The sequence below is a fragment of the Platalea leucorodia genome (genome assembly GCF_965183815.1).
Source record: "Platalea leucorodia genome assembly, chromosome: 6".
Taxonomy (NCBI): Eukaryota; Metazoa; Chordata; class Aves; order Pelecaniformes; family Threskiornithidae; genus Platalea; species Platalea leucorodia.
Window position 1 is genome coordinate 6,826,296 of NC_138828.1, and position 24,182 is coordinate 6,850,477.

At 40.3% G+C, this 24,182-nt stretch overlaps 1 protein-coding gene across 1 annotated transcript; it reads right to left on the bottom strand.

The window, feature by feature from the left end:
• Positions 1–3,244: 3,244 nt before the first annotated feature.
• Positions 3,245–19,390, bottom strand: QRFPR (pyroglutamylated RFamide peptide receptor; the record flags this gene model as incomplete). The annotated part of the gene is made up of 6 exons (XM_082314980.1): positions 3,245–3,648; positions 5,551–5,648; positions 7,229–7,464; positions 8,254–8,315; positions 8,948–9,106; positions 19,051–19,390. 6 exons carry the CDS (start codon positions 19,388–19,390, stop codon positions 3,245–3,247), a joined length of 1,299 nt encoding a protein of 432 aa, XP_082171106.1.
• Between the last annotated feature and the right edge of the window lie 4,792 nt (positions 19,391–24,182).

Here is a 24,182-nt window from a genome sequence, read left to right on the forward strand (position 1 = left end):
CTCTGATTTCTGTCGAGCAAGACCACACATCTGACACTTTTTCCTGGTCCATTCAAATTTCCAGAGTCTCTGTTCAGCTGAATGTGTCCTTTCAGGCTCCTGTCTTCATCCACATGCCAGTTCCTAGCATCATCTCATCATAACTTTAAGGCTTAGTCCCTTATAGCTGAGAATAAAATAAGTTTCCCTTTAATTCGAGCAAAGGCAAAGAAACTATAAGTGATTTGTAACTAAGATATTAGAAAGAAACTTTTTTGAGGAAGCATTTTTCCTCAAAGAACACAACAGTTTTGATAAATATTCTCAGTTTAGGGAAATGAGCATGATTATCTTTTCTGTTCTCCAGTAAAATCATCAGCCAGTAATTTTTCTGATCAGATTCACCATGCAATTCTGTTAATGTAAGATGGGAATAAGCAGGCAAGCTGGGAGGACAGCAGGGCTGTTCTTTCCACAGCAGTGCTAGCTTTCACTGGTTTGAAGTACTCAGTTACAGCCACACACTCAGATACACATGATATGATCCACTGCAAAAGGCAGGCTACTAGCTTGACTGACAATTGACCCCATTTAATAGAACAATTTGTTTTGTTAGTTAAATCAAAGCTGAAGCTCTGACATATTAAAAAAAAAAAAAAAAAAAAAAAAAAAAAAAAAGGAAAATCTTGGTTCTGCTTAAGTCAATAAAGGGTTTTCTATTCCCTGCAGCTAGGATGTCTCACAAGATTATCTGGCTCTGAGAAAACTACTGTGTCAAAAAGCACAAATAATATAGTTACTATTAAGGACACTAGGACACCTGTCTTTAGTACTTTGGTTTACATTTAGTCTAACCGTAGCCACACATATATGTGCTCAAACATTTACCATTTCTCTCTTACCAAGAGACTGGATTTTTTTTGGTCCTTTCTCACCTTATGCTGTAAAGTCCTTTAAATCACATCTCTCGGGATTACAGTAACAGCTGGCACCTGTAACAGGACTGGAATTTAATCACTAAAAAAGTACATATAAGCTTATATGAATCTTTAAGCAGAGAGAGACTCAAAGAATGAAGTTTAGTGCAGATACTCCCAGGGCAAAACAGCACCAGCAATACCAAAAAAGAATTTTAATGAAAAAGTTAATACAGTACTACAACAGTTACTTGTTGACGTAACATTTTATGAGACAACAGAAGAAACAGATAAGACAAAACAAAAACATAAAATATTTGGAAGTTTTTGTTAAATACTTGTTAAAATCTGTCATTGAAACTAGCAGTGCAAATAAATAAAAAGCTTAAAATAAATTGTTTTTCAGTTACAGAATCTGTCAAAACACATAGTTCTTATCATCAGCCAGATACGCATTACACCAACTGAGGAAAACTATGGTAATAAACCACAGTTCGCCCCTACTGTCCAAGGCAGAAAACTTTCTACTAAAGACCCCTGTCTACAAAGATGAAAGACAAGCTAAGACAGAAATGGTCTTCAAAGGAAGTCACAGTTGTAATTGCAGGCAAAAATTGTTGCTGTTGCTTACAGCGTTATTCAAAGGTAATGCACAGGGCCGTGTCTGCATGACTGTCTAAAGCAGAACCCGACCTCACTCGTGTTGTTCTACCCAGACACAGATCTCCAAAATTACTTTATCTAATATATATGCTTATGTAAATAGGAGTGCTCTTAATTCCTGGCTGTCAGGACAAGTCAGGAATCTTCCTGTCATCACATGGGAGTGTATCACATACAATATAAATAATATATATGTAAATAGAGTATGTCACCAACCAGCATCAGAATGCCTTTTCCAATGGAAATTTGTAAACATTACAGAAGGATCAGATTACTTCCAATTTATACAAGGATAATTTAGGCTAAGTTTTCATTTACAATGAAGTGTAAAGTAGCAATGTAAAAGAATCTTGAAATTTACTGCCAAGGGAGCACCAACATCCCTTAGGTAAGGCAAGGGATGATAGAAGTGAGCACCGACATTTCACAGGCTATTAAAGGATCCAACCTAACCGCAGCTGGAGTTGCAAATTATGTATTTCAAAGCCTTATTTATGAGATCAGATCACAGCGTACCATTCTAGACCACACTTTTCCCCCAGTCTCACATTTGTAAGCATCCTTTTACAATTTTTGAGTTTGACCCACTGAAGGCAAAAATGTTTAGAATTTATATGGATTTCATCCCCGTAATTTACTGTGAAGCCTAAATATAACAGAACACTGGCCCTGTTCTTAGTACTTAACCTACTTCGAAGATGATGGAGAGAGAAAAATTTGTGCATGCATGCCTTCAGAGAAGCGTCTCATCAAAAGACCGTGACATTCAATTGAAAGTCTTCTGTAGAGTCCCAACAGGCTCTGGATCTGGCCCTTATATCCCTCCGGAAAATGGCAACACCACTCCTTCCACCTGTAAGTCACATATCCAAGCATGACTAAGTTAAATTCAGTGTTTACTCTACAGACCACACCTCCAGCATCTGCACACTCTTGTACAGCACTTTTTCAACTTCTACATTTTTCAGCAGAACAACGCAGTTTACAGGGCAGTACACAGGCATTTAAATTTGTACCCAAGAACTAACCTGTAAAAACAGCACATTAATTATGCATGCATAATTAATTTCTAATATGCTTCCTGTTAATAAAACCTGAACATGCATGCAATGTTTAAATCTTCATCTCTTCAGAGCTAAATTCTGGCTGGCTCTTTCATATACTTTTTTTCCAAAATAGAATTGCATCTCAGTCTGTATTTTCCCTGAACTCAGATCTGAAGCTCCTCTGTCCTCAGAGCTGCAGAGAGCAGATCCTACAACATTAGACCCATGTCAGATTTCCAGGTTGTCCAAAAAAAAGTGTGCACTCTCACCATAGTTCCTGTCTTCTGGCATTCAGCTGTGTATGGTCCGGCAGTGTGCCAGCATCCAGACACAGAATGAACACAGCAAGCAATAGTTGTTTGGTTTACCTAAAGCAGAGGGCAAACAAGCCCTAAATTATCTTAGGAAGAAAAAAATTCTTTTTTTCCTGGAAATCATACAGTAATAGTTTTCCAAAGTTTTACTCCTTATCCTTATAAAATGTATTAAATTTTCTCAACCATTATCCCAACATTGTAATAATCCACAAAATACTTTTCCCCTCATTTCAGCATGCAAAGTAGAAAACTATTTTAAATGGCTTATTCAAAGTTATCATATAAAGAGAATACTTTTTCCATTCTCAAAACCTTTGTGATGCTACTGTCCATTTCCTAACGCAGAATGCACAGTAAGCTCAGAGCTGAATAAGGCAAGGTGCCTTTTCAAATTCCTTTTTGAAGCTGGCTGATCACAGAACTTGACTTCAATGTTGCCATCGCTGAACGCCTCCCTCCTGGATTCATTTGAGTCAACGGGATCTCCTTGAGAAACAGTTGCCTTTTGCCGCCTCATAGTAATCCCCGAGTTCCCAAGTTGCCTGGTTGGTGATGCATTTTCTTTGACAATGCAGAAGCAGAGGGCAGACAAAAAATTTTTCTTGAAGTTTTCATTCATGAAAGCATACACGATAGGGTTGCAAATAGAATTGAAGAATCCTATAATCTGGACGATTGCAAAGATCATTTTGACTGTCACATCATCATACTCCTTTTCAAAATTACCTGGAAAGGAAAAAGGAAATATGCTGTAAGCACAGAATGGCATAAATGCCTACTACTTAGCCTATTTATATCCAGTCTGGCATTAGAAGCTTTTGTTTAAAATCAACAAAAGACCTTGCTGGAGGTTCTTAATATTAGCAACAGGGTTTCATCAGCAAGTAAAGACCAAGATCTACCACATAGCCCTGCTTTGTGTATATGTAAGGAGAGAGTCATTCGAAAGAGGCAATTTATGAGCCAAAAAACTTGCCCAACGGCCAAGTGACAGAAAGCTTCCAGTCTGCTAAGTATAGGCCTTGTTTATTCAAGTTGTTGTTCTGGCTCTGTGTTTCGTGTCCATATCAAATGTGTAAGTCCTTTAACACCAATCCCTGTCTTCTCACTGACCATACATGCCTTCTTTCTCTGTGCTGACACAGATCAGCTCATGGAGGTAATCTGGTATCTTCCTGGTCACATCTCTCACTCTTTAATCATTGAGATCACAGAGGACTGAATTCTTTGAATTCAAATACTCAGCAACCAAACTTTGGGTAAGCACTATAAAGGTTTACATGCCAAGTAAAATAAAGGCCTTGTAGCACCTGAAATAATTCCTGAAATTAGAAAAGAGAGCAAACAGTTCATGGAGTGTTATGGGCAACCTTAACATGCGACAACCCAGGCAATGTTAATAGTTATAGCTTCTGCACTTCTGATTCGGCCCAGGCATAAGCATCATTTGGTTCAGCTGACTGGCTGCAGGACTACTTATTTATTTGCTACAACCTTATTTGTGATAGAAGACAAAGAAACAGCTGCTGCCTTTGGCAAGCAGAGTACAACTACTGAAAACTTCCTCTTGCTCCTACACATAGTCTGCTGCATAGTCCCATATGCTATCCCAGTACCCATGCAGGAGATGGGAGAACAGTGCAAGACCCCAGAGAACAGGGCAAATAGCAAAAAGCAAAGATAATAAGCATTGAGGGCATTTCCAAGCTAGTATCCACTCCAGAACACTGAAAAAGTTCAACTGGATTCATTGGGTATTATCACTATGATGTCCAGTATTTATATTTCCAGTATGTCTACCTCGTTAAAACCAGGGCAAGTGAAGGGATAAATATTTCATAGCAGTTTAACTCAAAGCAGTATGACAACTGAAGTGGATGCAAATAGAAGTCTTCACACATTAAATTAAAAATAAATTTGAAGTTTAGAAGTTACTTGTTCAAGAGGTTTTGTACTTGGAAATAACTTTTACCTTCCAGCCAGGTATTTTTGACCTTTCAGCAAATGAGGGTAGCATGACAGATATAGAAAGAAAAAGAATCTACAGAGATATGCTCACCATCCTAATAGTCAAGTCTGTTTTTTACTTGAGTCTTGTAAGGCCTAGCAAACCACCTTTTCACGACTGGATTATGTGCTGTACAAATTGAGAAGCAATGACAATCTCCTTTCTAAAGAGCTTACATTCTAAAAGAGCTGGTAGAGAGTTTGGGTTCACTCCCACCCACCCTGCAACAAAGTTCAGTAGGGTTTACAGCAAGACACAAAGATTATCTTTTTTCTTAATTCACACAGCAGGGAGGAAGAGATCTGGCTGACACACAAGATTATCTCAGATACAGGGTATCTCCCAAACAAATTTGATAAGAGATTTTTTGAAATGTATTCATTTTCTGCGAGGACTGCAGATCTGTCTATCACTCATCAACTTCAGAGTAATTCATCTGTTGTTGGCTATGTATCTCTATTACAAGACAGTGATCTGGGACTTAGAATCACAACATTAACCTTTGCTAGAAGGTATTCTATAGCTGAATGCTGCAGCAGCACTAGCTTTTCACAACCTGTAGTTCCATTATGAAAAAAACTAAGAAAGTCTTTATTGTATAACACATGGCAGATACTCACTGTATTCTATCATCATGTGAATCACATGGAAAGGGGCCCAACAGACTGCAAAGAGAAACACCACTGTCACCATCATAACAATTGCTCGCTTCTTCTTCCTGAAATTGCATCAAGACATTCCATACTGAATCACTAAGAATTAACTGGTGGTTAGATGTGTCTCTTCAAGTTAGATCTTTAAATGTGTTCTGATGATTGCAGATGCAAATGAAACCCTGGAAGAATGCTCAGAAGTACACAATTCCTTTTGAAACAAAAATGCAGCATCATATAAATGTAGTACATCAATTAACACCTTTTACTTCTTTCTTTTGGGAAAGCATGCACTTTGTAGCTGCAGCAAGCAGACATTAGCATATCTTGCAAGGTATTTTCACGCTATTCAAGCAGATGCAATTCCAATAGTAAGAGATAGGAAGGAAAAAAACACGTGAAATTCCATTAACAGCTCAAAAAACAAGAGTCCCTTCCTAGATCTGGGAGCACTGGCCATACCCACGGCACCTGATTACACAGAGAATTTGATAGAGCGTAAGTGTAACTACATCTGCAACATTCAACCTTTGCTGGTAGTTGAAGCGCTGGAATAAGAGCAAGAAACACACTCCCTGCCTCCACTGTAATATCTCACAAACTCAAGGTATACATGAATTTATTGTCATCCCCAAATCGATATATAATTCATATAACTACATTTATAGATCCCAAGATGGATCTCTCACTTGAGCTAAAGCAGCAGCACTTCACTGGTAGCAATTACAGGATCTTCTCCCCACTGTGTGAAAATAAGCTGAGGAGTAGCCCGAAGATTGCATGTCACCTTAACTCCTGTAAGATTGCACCCTCTTTCAGTTTTGACTTACAAGGATCCCCTTCCTTAGGCACTTTGTTCGGCAAATATCTAAGGAATCGTTTATCTTTAAGCTGCTTGTCAGTATTCTCTTTACAGTCAATACTTAAGCTGACACTCTCCTCAATGAGCAGAACTGTTAGAGGTTTCTAACACATCAGGCAACAGATCAATTTTCCTAATGAAAGGAAAAAACATGAGGCAATATTAAGGGTAGCCCATAGTTAGTGCTAAATAGCAAAGTTGATAATTATTGATTTTCATAACTTTTCAGATAGAGCACTACGATCTGGACAGTCTCACACAAACACAGCTGAGAATACTCAAAACTCTTTGGAAGCTATATCAAGTTAAACTGTACCAAAGTAGTTTTTAAATTAATTCTGATTTTTTCCCCTATGACAATTTAACTTATAATAGAATCATAAAGCAGTGTTCACAGTCTCAGAATTATATAAAGAACTTTCCATAGAACATATGGAAATAATGTAGCAGCATTTTCCCCGAGTCATATTCTAACTCACAGCCTACATCTTTTAAAAACAAGTGTTTCACAATGTATAACATGAGATTTATTGAAAGGGCTTGACTTCCAAGGTGTGGCTATACTATACTTTGAAGAAAACAATCTGTTTAAGTTGCATTTAATTGAGTATCTAAGTGTTAAATAACTAGCTAGCTTTAAAAATCTGGTCTGTGCTTTTAAACTTCCCAATAGATAAGGAAAGATTTTTTTTTTTTTTTTTTTGGCACTGGTTTTCAAGAACTGTCAGGGAAAAAAGAAGTTTTCTAGAAGTCAAAGTTCCAACTGTAATTTACTTTACAAACCTTGATATTTTAGACATTTCACTCCCATGAATGGTTTGAAGAACTGAAGCATCTCCCACTCGTTTCTTAATCCAGAGTTCATAGCCAATTTTAGTGTACAAAAAAAGCATCAACATCAGTGGAAGAAGGAAGAGTATAACAAGAATAAAGGTCGTATATATCTTCTGATAAATCGGGCTGGCCCATTCTTCCAAGCAACAAACATATGCTTTTTCATATAAAAAGTCATATTTAACCTGCAACAAGTGTAAAGGAGATGAGTCACTACAGTGTTCACCCCAAGTGTAAAAACCAATCGCATTCAAATATTCCTTGCTCTTAATACAACAACCACAATTCAACAGAGACTTTTCAAAGTGACAAAATCCTTCCAAGCACTTCTCCACATCAAGTGTTGGGTTGATCCAAGTTGACAAAGAGAGGTCAGGAGATGCTCCGATTTGCACTCCTCCTCAAAACTTTTTTTTTTTAAACAAGGACTTTCAAAGGAGACTTTGGCTATGCATTTTGCAAGTAAAGATGGGTGTACAGAAACGTCACATATTAGTCATTTAAAAAAAAAAAAAGGATTTGTTAACATTCAGACTCACAAGCAGCAGATTCTGACAGGCTTTTTTTTTTTCCACCCCTCCAAAAGTGTACAGTAACTCCTTAAACTATAATGGGCAGCTAATTACACTTTAAATGAGGCACAGTTCTTCCAAATCTCGGAGAACACTATGTCATCATGAAACAGTAATCTAAACCCTACACTGCTGTGTGCACAGTGGAAGTCATAGATGTAATTACTGCTCTTCGACATAACCGGGGAGGGTAGACATGACTAGTCCCTGCTGGTAGTCCTTCTTCCAGTGCATGCAATTCCTAATCTTTAGCCTTTCTCATGCTGGCACACAGAACAAAAGCCCCACTTCTCTTATCCCACCCTCATTTCTTAGGAGTTTATTCAAATTCATTGCTAAAGATACAAAAAGATCCAGCAAGAACCGAGTTTAAAACGTAAATTCCCATTTCACCTAACATACCTCAAGCCGTTGCACATGCCACATAGGTGACCCAACAATAACTGCCAGCAACCAGACTATGCCTGTAAACAAATACATTTTTTAATACTTTGCACAACAAGCAGCATAAGTTGTCGTATGAACAGTTTAATAACTTCATCTTTAAAAAGTCAGGCAAAGCAGACAATTTAAATAAAGAACAAAGTTTTCTATGAGGCATACATCAGTCAACATTCACATCAATAACAGCACGCTCTTTCGTTATCAGTTTTCTTTCTCTCAAGCTACCTTCATTTATTGGTATTCAAATGTAAAGGCAACTTAATTTGCATGAGCAGCATTATGTGTGTTCTCTTTGTGTTACAAGGGAAGGACCACTTACAGCTTTGACATTGCTTTAGCAGTGCTTGTACATTTTGAACCTTTCTTAAAAAAGAAAAAAAGAAAGAGAAGGCTGCCAAAGGTTTATCAGAGTTTGGTTAAGTAAATCTTTGACTTCAGATCCTAACTTTATCGTCAGCGTTTTGACTAGTAATTACTACACATATAGGCAGTATCCTTGAGCTATTTTATAAACATTACCAGACTTATCATTAACTCTACCTCTGAATCACTAGTCATATCAGTGCCTTCTGTTCTGTCATCCCATCTACACCAGCTACACAGAAGATTATTTCTCTATACACATGATTACTGGAGATACCTAAAATCTTACCAAGCATCGTGAAAGCCCTTTTATTGGTGTACTGCCATTTCATTTTTAGCGGATGCACAATTCCCTGGTGTCTTTCCACAGCAATGCAGGTCATTGTAAGAATCTCAGTTACAATAGCAGTGGATTGAACAAATGGTACCATCTTGCAAGCGAAGGCACCTGCAATAGTCAGAAAGTAAGGTATGCAACTGTTGCAGTTCATGAAAAAGTTACTAATACTAGACTTCATTACTAAAGTGCTATTGTGCAAAAAGAACAGACTGATATTCTTAGATTTATTTTAACAGCTAAACTGCCAAGTCACCTATTTCAGCTATTTGTCAAATGCAGCTTTCAATAGTCATTCTTCTGCCGTACACACTACATTTGCAAAACCAAGACTTCTAAGGACATATTTGCTTGCTCTGTATCAGGCTGAGACACTCCTATTTCACTTTTGACCGAGTCTTCCATCATCTGTTTTCAAATGTGCCAAGTTACAGGGATATTTATTATCTTTTTATCTTGGCAGATTACTCTCCAGTTTTATGAAGGTCTTAGTGTGACCTGTTTAAAAGTTTACCTTTTCTGCTGTTGCAAATACATTCCTTCTAGTCATTTAAATACCACTCTACTTGTATACTTGGCACTTAACGCATTATTCTGCCAAGCAATATATATACAGGAGTCCTCTAAGAAGCGTAACATAAGCGGAGAAATTCAACCTCTTCATCATCTTTCCATTCTCCACGTCTCCCTCTTTCCTGATTAACACATTATGTTAATTACACTGTCCAAATTAAATACAGTTTCCTGTCTGCATTTTCAGTTGTATAGGTTCCCACTGTATGTATGCACAGCTAGCACAGATCTTCAGATTTCATTGCTGCTATAGCTTCCCAAAAGTACATATTCAACTCTGAACATATTAGTCATTCTCCAATACTCATTCTCCAGTCCCAACCATCTTAGAGACTGTGGTGTAAATTACTCTCTCTCAAAAATCTTATGTTAATGCCCTTCCCAACCTACTTCTCATTTACTCATTTTCTGACCATATTTCTGACCCTGAGACAATTTTGTATACCCACATTCTCACCATTTCCTGACATTCTTACAGTTCAGTATCAGCTATTCACTTCAGCAACAACTGGGGTTATTTCCCTCACTTGATCATTAATTATACTTTACCCAGATATAATCCATAAACTCAAAATAGCCAAAGGAATATCTGATCCAATTGTAAGTCAAGCTTTAAAAGGCTACAGACACCTTAAGCAATAAAAGCAATGAAAACAGAAAGAAAACAAGCAGGAAACTATCAAAGCTTAATCCTGCCCTCCATGAAGGGAACAAGCAACAGGAAAACTTTTGTCTACTAGGCCAGGGTAAAAGCCACTGTAGCTTACAAGAAGGAACTGGTTTGCTACTGGCCTTATCAATTCTAGCTGCCCCAAAATATCACTTTTTCTGTGGCTCCAAAAAGCGAAGGGGAGGGCAAGGGGCAAAGGATGGAAGTCAAGTACCTTTCAAGTATATATTCAATACCAGCAACACTGTGAATGTGCACACAGATGTGGCTTAAAACAAAACAAAAATGTACCATGCAGCCCAATTTCAAGCTACTCGAATGAAACCTTAGCATGGTCAGTAGGAACTGTATGGAAGAAGATGCACTGGGCTGCATGTCTGTTTCTCATCTAGTATGTATTTTGCCAGGGTGTCAGAAAGAGCAAGACAAGACATATTGACAGCTGGCATCGACTGCAATTTATACCATAAAATTCCCCCCACTTCCTCCTTGGCTTCAGTAAGCACAAAGTAAACCCCTCATGAAACACAGCCACTATCTTATTAACTCAGCATCTCATCAGTTTCTCACTACACCCAGTACCCGATGTGCTACACATACAAGCACCAGATCCACTCAGTTACATTTATAGTTCTTCAACCAGTGTGTTGAAAACTTCTGTAGTGAGACGACAAAAAGCAAGCTCAAATCACACCTTCTTTGCACGTGGCAAATGGTGAATACAACCAAAGAAGAGGCTATGGCACACCATCTCTGGCTTACTGCCACGAGTAAAGCAGAGAGAAAATGATCTCCAGCCAAATCCAAATCCTACTCCTTTGAATCAAAAGGAGAGTTCCCACTATCAGTTTCAAGTTTTTTCTTCACTAAGGTAGAAGTGACTCCTGATACAAACAACATGAACAGAAAAGCAAAATTTGTGCATGAAAGAAATGTTTAATTTCCTGTTTCACTAAAGAAATGAGTTCAAGTTTGAGTGCTGGAGCTGTGGCAAAAGAAAAACCTTTCACCATATGCTGTTTCTTATAGTTTGAAAAAAGTCAGAGTTAAATAAAGTCCATACTCCATTATAGGGGTTTTCCTGTAATGCACTATTCCTTCACTGAAGTCCCAGCATTCCAGGGTACCCTAAGGAAGCAAAGAAGTATCGCTCTCTTACTCTAGGTAAGTAACAAAATGAGACGGCGACTTTCACTGAAGTTATATGAGCCCGGTGGAATTTCCCACTTGTGCCCAACTATTCAAAGAGCAAACAGAATACCTGAGTTCATCAGGTAGTAACTCCTAAACTCCCAGATTTTCATTGCCTTTTACTGATATCTTCTCATTTTCTTCCCAGTAACTACAATGCCAAAGAGCACAGACTACCACTATGCCTTTAGCTGAACACCCAGGAGAAAAGGCTGCAGAAACTCCTTACTTCCTCTCTTTGAAGACAAATGCACAGTGAGTGATCACCTAAGCTATATGTAAGTAACTGTTAAAAAGGTTGTAAAAGGAAGAATCTACATAATGTCTACAGATTGATCCTACTGAGCTGAATGAGGAGTGACAGTAGCACTTCCAGAAATGTGAAACAGGATGTTTTTCATTAGGCACAGTTGGCTGAAACAGAAACACCCGCTCTGAGTTACATGGCATGCATTTTGGTTCCTTGGTGGACCAAACCTTTGTGGCCAAAGCAAAACAGCCACTCACGTTCTTATAACCAAGAAATAACATGAAATTTTCAAAAGGACGGTAGCTAAAAGCTACTCAAAAAGCCTCTACATATCAATAGTAAAAATAGAACAGTATTTCAACCTCCCTGAACCTTCTCATGCCACCAAGCCCAGGCTCTCTGACCATCAAATTGTATTAACATCACCATATCGCTTTAGGGCTCTTTTGCTTGCCCTGAATTGTCACTCACTATACAAACGCTTTCCATCTTCTGAAATCATGAGGCAGTTGGTGTTTCAAATGCAAAACGTCACCAAGGTTACGTGATTGTTTAGCAAGGAAATCAACTCTCCTTCGCATGAGTGTTTGAAACAGATGGGGGGGCGAGGAGAAAGGAATACAGTGTTTAGAAGCCACGGCCAAATGAAAAGTCATCAACTTCAGTGAAAATCTGATGTCAACAGATTTGAGATCCAGCTCCACCATCCTTAATGTGTTTGAATGGGCTTCAATCCCGAGATATCAGTGGTCATTGTACTTGACAGAATAGGGAACGTTTTCCACACACAGTCTCTTCTTAGTTTTCAAAACTTTCATGATTTTATTTAGAAATATATACCAGCCATTCCAAACTGCTTAGATAATTGCTGAAGACTTTCTCCAAGTCTTTTGATACTATAAATTATATAGTCTATGTTTTCAAACTACAGACACCATCTATTTTTCTAAAGAAAATAATTTGCAAAGGAATACTGTGAAAGAAAATAACTAATTGCTTCTTTTCAAGAAGCTAAGAGGTTCCTAAAAGTATTCCTTATGCACTGCTGAAAAATGTATAGATTATTCAAGCAATGATTGGTTTTCCCCAATGATAACACATTCAGAGGGCTGCAAATATAAATGGTATTCCCTTAAACAATGCTTCACAACTTCATTATCAGATGCTGTGCCTGTAACTATGATTAGTCATTTCATCACCCATTTAAAAGATCGTTTTTTCTTTTATTAGGGTAATAAAGGCAAAATCCTAAAGCTATTCTCAGATAAAAGTTAAATTGTTCCTTCCTCTGTTAATGTTATTGACCAAGCCCTTGCACTGAAATCTCTATCCCAGCTTGTAAACCAGTTCTCTCCAGCTCACTTAATGCAAGCAAGGGAAGGGTCTTTTTTATATTTTGTAACTTCAGGGCAGAAAACAAGTCAGTCATCACCATACAGCTAATATCCCTAATGGTTCTTGATACTTGCGCAATGCATTGTTCTGTATCGATTCTCGGGTATACAGGCATTTTACATCCTTAGTAGTTTACCATCTGCGATGCACAAGTCTCTCACCGTTACCTATACAGGATAAAGGACATTATACATACATCTGCCCAGAAAAAGGCACAAGCGTAGCACTTGAAAGTAGACCTGTGGTAGTTTAAGTCTGTTTATGGTCAACTACAGCAGCTGAGGTAAAAATGGTATGGCATGAGCCCATGGAATTAGACCACGCACCAGTGCAAGATGGAGACCACACCATTCCCTCTCTCCTGCAATTTGAAACTGTGGACCGCACATCTTGGGTAGCTGACCAAAGTATTCCACACTGTCTACCCTCCTTCCCCCTTCCCTCCAAGGCAGCTTCTCTGCCCGTGGGTTTACGAAGCCACTGAAATGGGCACCACAGCCTTCAGGCAAACTTGGATCAGCAGCTTATTTCAAAACACAGCAATTGGTGAGAAAAAAACAAATACGAACATGCAAAGATGCAGGATAGCTGTGCAGCACAGCACTAGAGCACAAAACTACTGCAGTAAACTACTGTCTGCAATTGTGGTATAAACAACAAGTAGTACAGGTGGGTATTTTTGGCAGGGATAGAGGTTAAAGATCCAGATCTCTTCTGAAAAGAGAAAGGAGACTCACTAGTAGGGAACAAAACAGGACATGGCAAACACGGTCCTGTTCACTCGATGCAAAGCAGAGATTGCCAGGTGTTTTTACCAAGGAAAAGGATATAACCACCACCTCACATGAAACACTAACCAATTATCCATACCCTAAAACTTGCTTTATTTCTTTGCCCGATTAATGTAACAGCAAAATATTTCACATCAGTCATTGCGTTTAATATCTACACTAATTAACGACATGCCCAACTTGCAGTAAGAAATTCCCTCTACCAAACATGTGAGTAGAATAAGTTTCCTTTTGTCAGCATTGTTTTGCCGCTTTTAAGCAAAACGCCCTGCCAATATATTATATATAAAAAAACCTAAGCCTGTTATTTCCGTTACCAAGGCATTCACTGTATAACCCTTTCTCAAATCATCTTCATAAAGAATTTTATTCTTGCCCCTACTGATAAGCAAATACCCCAAAATAAACAATAGCAGGGCATGGTGAATGAAGGATAAGGCAAGATTTCACCATTACAGATAGAATTACAAAAATCACCCCGCTCTTACAGAAGCGGATCAATCCTGAGACATAACCTCTCACACTGCAGGAGGCAAGTGAAGAATGCTCTTGTGTCCCTGACCTGATTTACAGCAAGTCAAGACAACTTAAACAGGGAAGTTTAAAAAAAGCTTTAAAACTGGAGATTCAAATACCTGGATGTCTCACGTCCAGTTTTACTGTCTAGTATTAACCCTAATAGTGTATCAGCAGAGTTCAAGAGTATTTGGAAACTCTTCGGTATCAAAGAACATTCCAGAAGCAAGTCAAAGTGAAGAAGTTTCTAACGTCTCACTGAAGAACAGAAATGAGATTTTACAGAGGTATCCAAGAATACTGGACACAAAAGGCCCAGTGATTTTCATTGCTAAGATTTAATTTTAATCCCTTAGTAAGGAATGTTTTTGCATTCTCACACAGGAAAGTTGTAAGTAAGGTAACACACTGCTTGATACAAGATATTTGGCAAAGAACAGAAAGCACCCTAAATACTCAACTGGGTATAAGATGCACTTGGTTTTCAGCCAAGCCTTTAGAGAAGAGGAAACTGCCACGTCAAGGAGTGCCAGATGTGACAGCAACGTACAGAGGACCCACCCCTCTCCTGAGTGGCAGCTGGAAGGCAGACAAGATATGCAAGGGCATCTCAAATGCTGCTGTGTGTTCAAGTAGTGCCTCAGATGGCTCACTACGCTCTAAATGAGAGGAAAAGCCACTCTCTGATACTTGAGAATACATATTCTAACTGATAAGATGCAAAATTCATAAGAAAGATGTAGCACAGTGCTAGGTCTACCGTCACCTGATGTTTTGCCTGTATCTTTTGCCAGGGCTATTGTATCACACAACATTAAAGGTAATTCTCCAGTCGCTCCAGGCAGTTCTGTAAAGATATTGCTGTTACTCAGCTAACTAAGCAGTGTCAGAAAATAAAGCGACTCTTGTAATATTTGGCCCAGAGACAAAAGCCCAAATTTATCTTTAACAGTGCTGCCATCAGTATGACAATGAGACCACTACTGCTGCCTCCTACCTGTGATCACATGAGAGCAAATCCTCAATTGCTTCAGTCTGCACCAAGACTACCTTTGCTGTATGCATCAATTTGCCCCTTACTCAAGTTTCCATTTTATCTTCCTCTTACCGATAAATATGATCCCAGTGATCATTTATGCCAAAGCCACAATTTTCATTTTCTTCCGCAGTATCTTCCACATTAGAGAGAGATTAGCTTGCAGGATTTTTATTAAAAGTTCCCCTAGAAGTTACAGCCATTTTAGTTGCAAAGTACAAATTCAGAAATTAAATCGCATACTGCCACTATTACAGTCTCACACAGCTACACAGATTCTTAAGAGATCAGAGAATCAAAACTGAGACCGATTCACCCATTTTTGGTCAATATGGTGCTGCTCCCAGTTGCTGACCACGTAGAGCCAGCAGGTCTGTGTTAATGCTGCATAACCACCAGGCAAAGTGAGGCACACATGCAGCTTCTTGAAACTGCAGTTGCTAAATTGTACGTGAAATTAAGATGTATTAATGAATATACTGTGGAAAAAGTCATGCCAGTGCTTTAGTTTTTCCCATCTGTCAGAACTGAATTAAGTCCTGATAAGTGTAACGCAGCGAACGTGAGAAATCTTCAGTTTCTAAAGAATTCTGACAAACACTACCTATTAGAGCAGCCATTTTACCATCCACAATTTGGATTACTTTACATCACCAGCTGTTAACATTCTCCTTGGAGTCCTATTGTGAACTATTCACACCTGGAACCCTTTGGGGTGAAAGTGTTTCACCCTTCACTTTAGAAGGACCAAAATGGCAGTTAGTCCTTTCTGATAGCATCCCATAATGTCTTAAAAGATAACAGCCACTCTGAAACTGTGGCTGTTGTTATGTTTGTATGTTCTGCCTCTACAGTCTAGAGTGTTTGCAGTTTTCCCCTTACCTCTCCCATTCTGCTGTGGGTTTCTGAAGGGGAAAGGAAGAGACAGCAACACAAATACACACATATGAGCATGGAAATAATGACCAGTTCCAAATCAAAGACAAGTACAAAACATACTCATGTCTCAGTTCACATCGCCTAGTACAGATGCTTGTTTTAGTGATGCAAATGCAGCTAAATCAAAATATAAAGTGACTAAATGCTCAGAAACGCAAAGGTACTTCTAGCATCAAGTGTCTCAGGATGCACCACTTTTTCCAGCAGGGATATATCACATACTCAAATACCTTTTTCTTAACAGAGTTGGAGCTTGCACTACTGAGAGATGTTGCATTAAGGTGGATGAGGATAAGCTTTTTCAGACTACAAAATGAAAGGCAAAAGGAAAAATAAACCAGTAAAGCCAGCAAGGAAAAGACTCCTCCCAGATGGGCAGGCTCTGATTTGCAGTATAACTGTAATCACCATTCATGCTTCACAGTGTAAGCCTCAGGAATCAGATACCCTTGGGATACCATCAGTTTACATCTCATTTGTTTTCCTGAATTTTACTTCACACACACACACCCCCCAACAGGGAAGGATAACACCCATCAATTATGTTACTCATTATGTCCTCCCAATACTGTGTTAGAGCTAATTATCTTACCAGGACTATCAAAGTCAATGGGATCTATGGATCCCCTTGTACTAAAGATGCTCTAGCACAGAAAAGAGGGTAGACAAAAAGTACGGTAAAATCCACAGAACATTATGAAGTACCCTGAACTATGAACTACTGATATCTAAAAGTATTTTTTGCAACCTTTTACATTCACTACTTCTAGATTTTTGTCAAGCATCCTCAGTAACAGAAGGTAAATGGAAACATACGTACTTTCCCCATACTGTTCCACATGCCTGTGCCATATCTGCTGTAATTCACCTCAGGTGGAGGCTTCATCCCACCCAACTTTTAGTTGATTCTGGTCAGATGTCTGCTCAAGCTGACAGACCAGGGTCTTCCTTATGAGTGAGAAAAATCACACCCTTATAATTAGGAAAAGCTACTCAATTCAGTCCTCTTCTCTTTACGTGAGATCTCTTGATGCCACCAGTAACTTTATGCTGTATTCTTCTTTGAGCAAGGAGAACTGGAACAACAATAGCCAAAAGGAAGGCACAGCAGTATACCTATCAATTTATTCCATTATTTTTATTTACACATCCTTATTAGTTTTGGGGTTCAACATCTGTACTGTCTTAAAACAGTGATTATCTCCCCCAAAGACAGCTCGTAAGAAAATAAAACAGTTGTCCTTACTATCAGCACCCCCGGAGTCACTTCTCCCAGAAAGTTCCTGGTTTTCAGACAAAAATAAAGCCCACTTCACATTGGGTTAGGTATCCAAATGCTTTTCAAGTCTCCTCTGACCTGGCAATTCCCACCCTACATTCTAGTCCAAGGGATGTACTGGAATTAAATCTCCATGTTCTGAAGGTAACGTTCACGGTCTCCCAACAATATAAGCACAGGAAGCCTTGGAAATTGAAACATAACCGTGTCACTTTATGAACATTCTTTCTGTTCATACTGAAATATTTTCATATTGAAAAATATTTTGAAATATTTTTCAAAATATTTCAATTTGTGATTGTACAAGATGTTATCTGCTACTTTGTGTAAAAACATGACTTTTATTTTTCCACTTATGATCAAACACCGTTTTAAGACCAAGAAAAGGAAGATAAATACCATTTACAGTGTTATTTCATCTTTGTCTTTTTGTTACTTTACTACTTTGGAACTGGGAAGCATAAAAAAGAAAAAAAAAATCTTTCAAAAAAATTCAGAAAAAATATTCAGAAATAATTCAGAAAAAATTCAGAAAAAAAATCAGAATTCATCAAGGAGTTCTTGCCCAAAGGTCCTTCACATCAACGGGAATACAACATAATTCCCAAGATATAAGCGTATCTTATAAATAATGCATCATTTCAACATAAATTCCGCGTGTTCTCATTCCCCTATTTCTCCAAGGACGCATTCTTTTTCCTCACGACAGGTTAAGGAGGTCTGACTCCTAGTCGACTGCTGTCAGAGGAACTTAAGCTGAATAAAGACTGATACTTCACTCGCCAGACAGATTTCATTACTTAGAAAAAAAGAGAAAGTACCGCAAGACTCCCTCATCAGCACCACACGACGTAGTTTCTCACACACATACTGCAACTTTTAACGAATACAAGCATGAAAGAGCACTGGGTTTTACATAAACGTTACCATTAACCACAGGGAGTGGTGTAGCCATGATTTAACTCTGCGGAAAAGCAGCTGACGGGAGGCTGAGGTTACTGAACTACACACCTGGAAATAGCGCCCGAATCCTGCGATAAAAGTCTACGAACGCCTGAACGCTGCCAGCGGCAGACGTTTTAAGTTTTCACCGAAGAGTTTGACCCCTGTGCGAGCACGACGAGCTCCGCAGGGGAGCGCGGGAACACCGCTGCCCTGAGGGAGGACGGCGGCCCCCCCACAGCGAGGCGGTCGCGCGCCTTCTCCTCAGCGGAGGAGCCGCCCCAACGGCCGAGGCGGCCCGGGGCTCGCGGCGGGAACAGCGCGCGCCCCTGGGGGTCCCTCCCAGACGGCGGGAGGGAGCGGGGGTCTCAGAGGCGGCGCTGGCCGCAAGCACTGCCCCCCCCTCCACCTCCCTCCAACGGCCGCCGAAGCCGTAACGGCCCGGGACTGCCCGCCCCGGCCCCGGCACCCACCGCCGAGCCAGTTGGAGGAGATGTTCTGCAACATGGTGAAGGGGACGCAGAAGAAAGCGATGAGCAGGTCGCTGAGCGCCAGGGAGCAGATGAAGATGTTGGTGACGGTCCTCATGGCTTTGCTGCGGGTCACCACGTAGAGCACCAGGCAGTTGCCGAAGAGCGCCAGGGCGAAGATGAGCACGCAGATGAGGACGAAGGCCACCTTGGTGCGCCCCGGCAGCTCCGGGATGTACACCAGCGGCTGCAGCCCGTAGAGGGCGATGAACTGCTCCCGCGTCACGTTGTTGTCCCGCAGGAGCTGCGCGAACTGCTCCGGGGTGATGTTCAGGGACCGCATGGCGCCGTCCTCCATAGCCCCCCTCAGCGCCGCCGCCCGCGCCCCGCCATCGCTGGACCGGGACCGCCGCCCCTCCGGCGCTCTGCCGGGGCGCGGGGCGAAGCAGCCGGACGGGGCGCGGGGAGGAGGGCGGAGAAGCGGCGGCAGGGGCGCGCAGAGCCGGGAGCAGCCCGCGGGGGACGGGGCGGCGGCAGCGCGACCAGCTCCGCTCAGCTGCGAACTTCGAGGCGGCGGCGGCGCCCGCAGCCTCCGCCGGCTGCCGTGGCCAGCGAGCCCCGCGGCGCGTGGGCGGCAGCCAATCAGCGCGCAGCGCGGGCCCGCGGCAGCTGGCCGTCCCTCCCGGCGCGTGTCTCCTCAGCGCGGCGGAGGCGCGACGTGACCGAGGCGGGAGCCGAAAGGACCGAGCCACGTTTGCCTCAGGCTGAGAGGGAAACAAAAGAGATTGTGCAGTAGGTACGTGGCCTTCTGCGTGAGGGGAGACCCATGCCACCCACAGCGGGTCATGCTGCTGCTGCTCCGTGCCCAGCCCTCACAAGGCAGCGGGGGGGGGGATTTTATCTGCCTTTCCAGCCCCCTCTGCGCCAACACCGCTGCAGGGCCCCGCGTGATGATGAGCCGAAGCTCAAAGAGAAAAGTAATTTTCCAAACTTTTGGCCATTGAACTCACTGAGATCCTAGGAGGCTCCGGAGGATTCCTTTCCCAGGCAGACGTTCACCAGCAGTATAACCGCTCTTCCCAGAGGAGGCTTGACAGAATCCCATCCCACTCAACCTAGCTGGCTAGGCTAATTAGGTAAGGTTACTTAAGCTACTAAGGTGTGCTTAGCTAACTGGCTGCAACAGTAGTTGAGAAAATGCTGCTGCAGTTTAAATATGGATAATAAGGGGAGTTAAGGTCTAACAAAGAGGTCGAGTTGAAAATATGCACTGATTTGACTTCCAGCCTGTTTTAAATTGCCCCCTACGTCTTTCTCACTAGCACAGGTATACCCACTTTGTACCGTGTGATAATACACTTAATAGCAAGAACTTGTTTTTAATCAGTCACATAATAAATTATCAAAAAGGATCCAGAGAAGGCAATAATAAGGAAAACTGTTCTGGCAACACTTCCCCCTCCCCACAGTGACAGATGTTTCATAAGGAAACAACATCACCTGGGAGAATGCTGCAAATTTAAATATTTATGTTAAGTGGAAATCAATGGAGAGAAATTCCCGTGCCTGCGCTGTTAATGTATGTATTCCAATCTGCACAAGTCAGTCCTCCAAATGCTGACAATCCTCCTTTAAGGTATAGCTCCATGGCAAAGAATTAAGATTCCCTTTATTACCCCATCGTGAAAGGGCCCTGTCACCCTTCCTTGGTGCAGTATGGCCCTGCGTTTTCCCCTTGAGACCAATGTAATCAGGCTCCCTCGCTGACAGGTTTTCTAAGCCTTGTTCCGGAAGGCAAACGCTCATCAGACCGACTTAGTTCCTAACATTCAGACAGCTTTCACCTTCTCTTAGGCCTGCCTTGTTGGCTAGAAAAGCTCGCTCTTTTAGTCCTATAATGATCCTGCTGAGCTTATGCTCCATAGCACAGAGAGACTCCTTTTGGATTCAATTTTCCTCGCACCTTCGCTTGGACTGTACACAAACTGCACCAGGTGTAGCCTAAAGCCACCTTTTTGTACTCTGTTCATACACCCTTTCCTATACCTCTTTTCTTTTTCCCTCGTCTCCCCCCGCCTTGTGTTAATACCAGAAACCTCATTTAGAAGCTCTTCTATTAACAAATAAACCAGATGCATTTCAGCAGGTTTCATTCCTATTATAAATAAAGAAGCGCCAAGCATGGAGAAGGCCAGTCTTTGTCACCGTGGACTGCAGTGTTGTGTTATTCATTGCAAAAGCATCCAAGCGTATGAGGAACTTAACAAACAAAGGGGAATAAGCTCTCACCTAAGTACTGCAAATAATCAGGGCTTATGGTTAACACAGATATTGGTTTTGCATCTATCCATATTTTGTTACTATGATTGCTCATTACAAGTAATCAAACAGCATTAAATGTCTGAATGGTTAATCTCCATAATATGAACAAATCTTGAAGCTGTAGGCTATGAAGTATGCCATTACATCTGCTGCAGATTTAGCTGGTTTTTGCATGCAAAGAAAGGCATGATGCAGGTAATTTTACAGATAACATTTATCTTGAATATTTACCCACATGGAGAAGATAAATGTAGGATTTACAGAAACTTTCATTCTCTATGAGCATTATTGATCCTCTTGTCTGAAGCAGTAACAGCGTGGACATCATACAAGTGACACAGCAAATTGCTAGTAATCGTATTACCCAGCTCGTTGCTCTGAATAAAATTATATTTGGAGTAAAAAGGGTTGAGTTACAAAAGGTGACCTCATGTAAAACCTGCTGAAATGACTTCTTTGCTTCCCCGGGCTACAAATGATTGGTAGGTAGGGAAAAGTGTTGCTTACTTCTCAGGGCAGGCAACTAGTGTTCTGCCTTATCCTGCAACCTGCACGGCTGCTGCTGGCTCCTGCTGCTTCCTGCAGTCCACAAAGCAAAGCAATATGGGGCTGCTCTGACTCTCCCCACTGTCCTTCAGGCCTTCAGCAAAAGGACCCATTGTGTGAGCGTGTTTTCTCTAGAACTGGAAAGAGAGGGTGTGCATGTGTAAGAAGGCAGTCTTGCCTTGGTTCTTAACAGAAGAGGTATAAAACAGCCTTTTGAAAGAAATGTTTTTTTTTTTTTTCCTTAATTGACTTTCTTACTTTGTAGATTTGAGCAATTTCACTGCTGCCTTGCTTGCCAAAATATATATATACACACATATCTTGTATTCTCCTGCATGTCTTTTTTTCAGTTTTTAATGATGATTTTCCATATCTTTTATCATCCACCTCCAAATCCATTTCTGTTTCCATTGAAGTCTATGGAGTTTTGATATTTACGTCAATGGGACATAGGTCATACCGTTACATAATCTTTGTAATACTTAACAAATTAATCTCTGTTCTAAATTTGAGATGCTGTAGTGTGCTGTAAAATAAAGACTATTATTAGCCTGTACACACCTTTATAGATAATAATAAATTACAAGGCACTTTTCTGTTCCTCTGATTATTATTTGTGAACCTGATGTGTTTACAAATATAAAACAGGGTTTGAAAAAACCAAAATATTCTAACAAATAACTGACTATATAAAAACAGTGCATTTTTCATTATTCTTAACTGAAAAAATTAAGCCTCCTACTAATTAAATATGGGGCTGCTCTGACTCTCCCCACTGTCCTTCAGGCCTTCAGCAAAAGGACCCATTGTGTAAGCGTGTTTTCTCTAAAACTGGAAAGAGAGGGTGTGCATGTGTAAGAAGGCAGTCTTGCCTTGATTCTTAACAGAAGAGGTATAAAACAGCCTTTTGAAAGAAATATTATACTTCTGTATCTAGAATCCCAGTAAAACAACCCTTGCAACTTGAACACAGATCAAGTCTTGGGTTTGCCAGTAATTTTACTTTGACTTCAAAGAAATTATATATTCTTTTGTCACAAACCTCCAGACTGATAAGCATGGAAAGTGGTGAAATATGAGTTGTACCAGATTGCACTCTGTCAAAAACACTCATTTCTTCATGCCATCGTATGCTATTTTTTTTTTGCCTAGATGATTCATCAGTATGACACTTCTCATTCAAAAAGGACAGTGAATTTTCTGCAGACTGAAAAATACTGCCAGTCATTTTGTGCACAGGTGGTAACCTCTTCTCTTACAAAGCTAAAAGAAGCACTCTGTTTTTTTCCCTTTTAATAGCGAGCAATAAGATCCGTGTATGGCTACTGTGAAAAAAAGCCAACAAGAAAGAATGTGCATACATAGTTTTGCATAAGTTTTGTAAACTGAGCGTGGAGTTTGTAAAAACTGTGAACAGCACACATTTTGAACACTGAGAAAGCAAATACTTATTGTGTAATTCTAAAACAGAAATTTTAAAACAAACTTTTCCTTCCACATTGTCTAGTTCAGGCAAAAGAAATAGATGACAAAACTACTAACAGAAAGAATCCCTTTCCTCCTCTTTCACTCCCTTGACATTTTGAAAGACTTTGGAAGAGACAATTCCTTTCAGATCCGTGTTACCAGCTTTTAAACAGCCACTGCAACTAATGACTAGTAAACCATATTAGCCTTGGATCCTTTGGTAGATACATTGGGGATGCGCTCACTTCTAATCCATGTTAGTACCACAGCTTTTAGGATCATTATTCAAAGGAATGGAACAGCTTACCATCATCATTAGGTAATTTTAGGTTAAGTCAAAAATAAAGTAGCTATTAAAATTGTCAAAGCAGTCTCTGAAACATAAATTTAGTTAGAGCACTTGCTGTTTATTGAGAACATATGTTTGGGGAGAGCACTGAGGCTAAATCCTCATCTTTAGGTTTACATGCTTTTATACATTTAGACAAAGAAACTGTAAATTCTCTTAGATAAGGGAAAACTCGACACTAATTGGACTAGAATCTTAGTTAGTCGGTAACTAAGGATACAGCTCAAGGTTGGTCTTATCAGTGTATACCTATTTCTGCCTATTGTCTCATCTTCTTCGTGCATGTGATGACAGGCAGCTTCCACAAAACAGTATTTATTAGGAAAAGCATCAATATGTAAAATAGAGTTGCACACAGTTGCAAAGTATGTTGGAGTGGTTGAACAGAAAATAAATTATGTTAACCTAGTGTGTGGGCTAACTTCAAAATGTTTTGTCTCATACTGTGTGA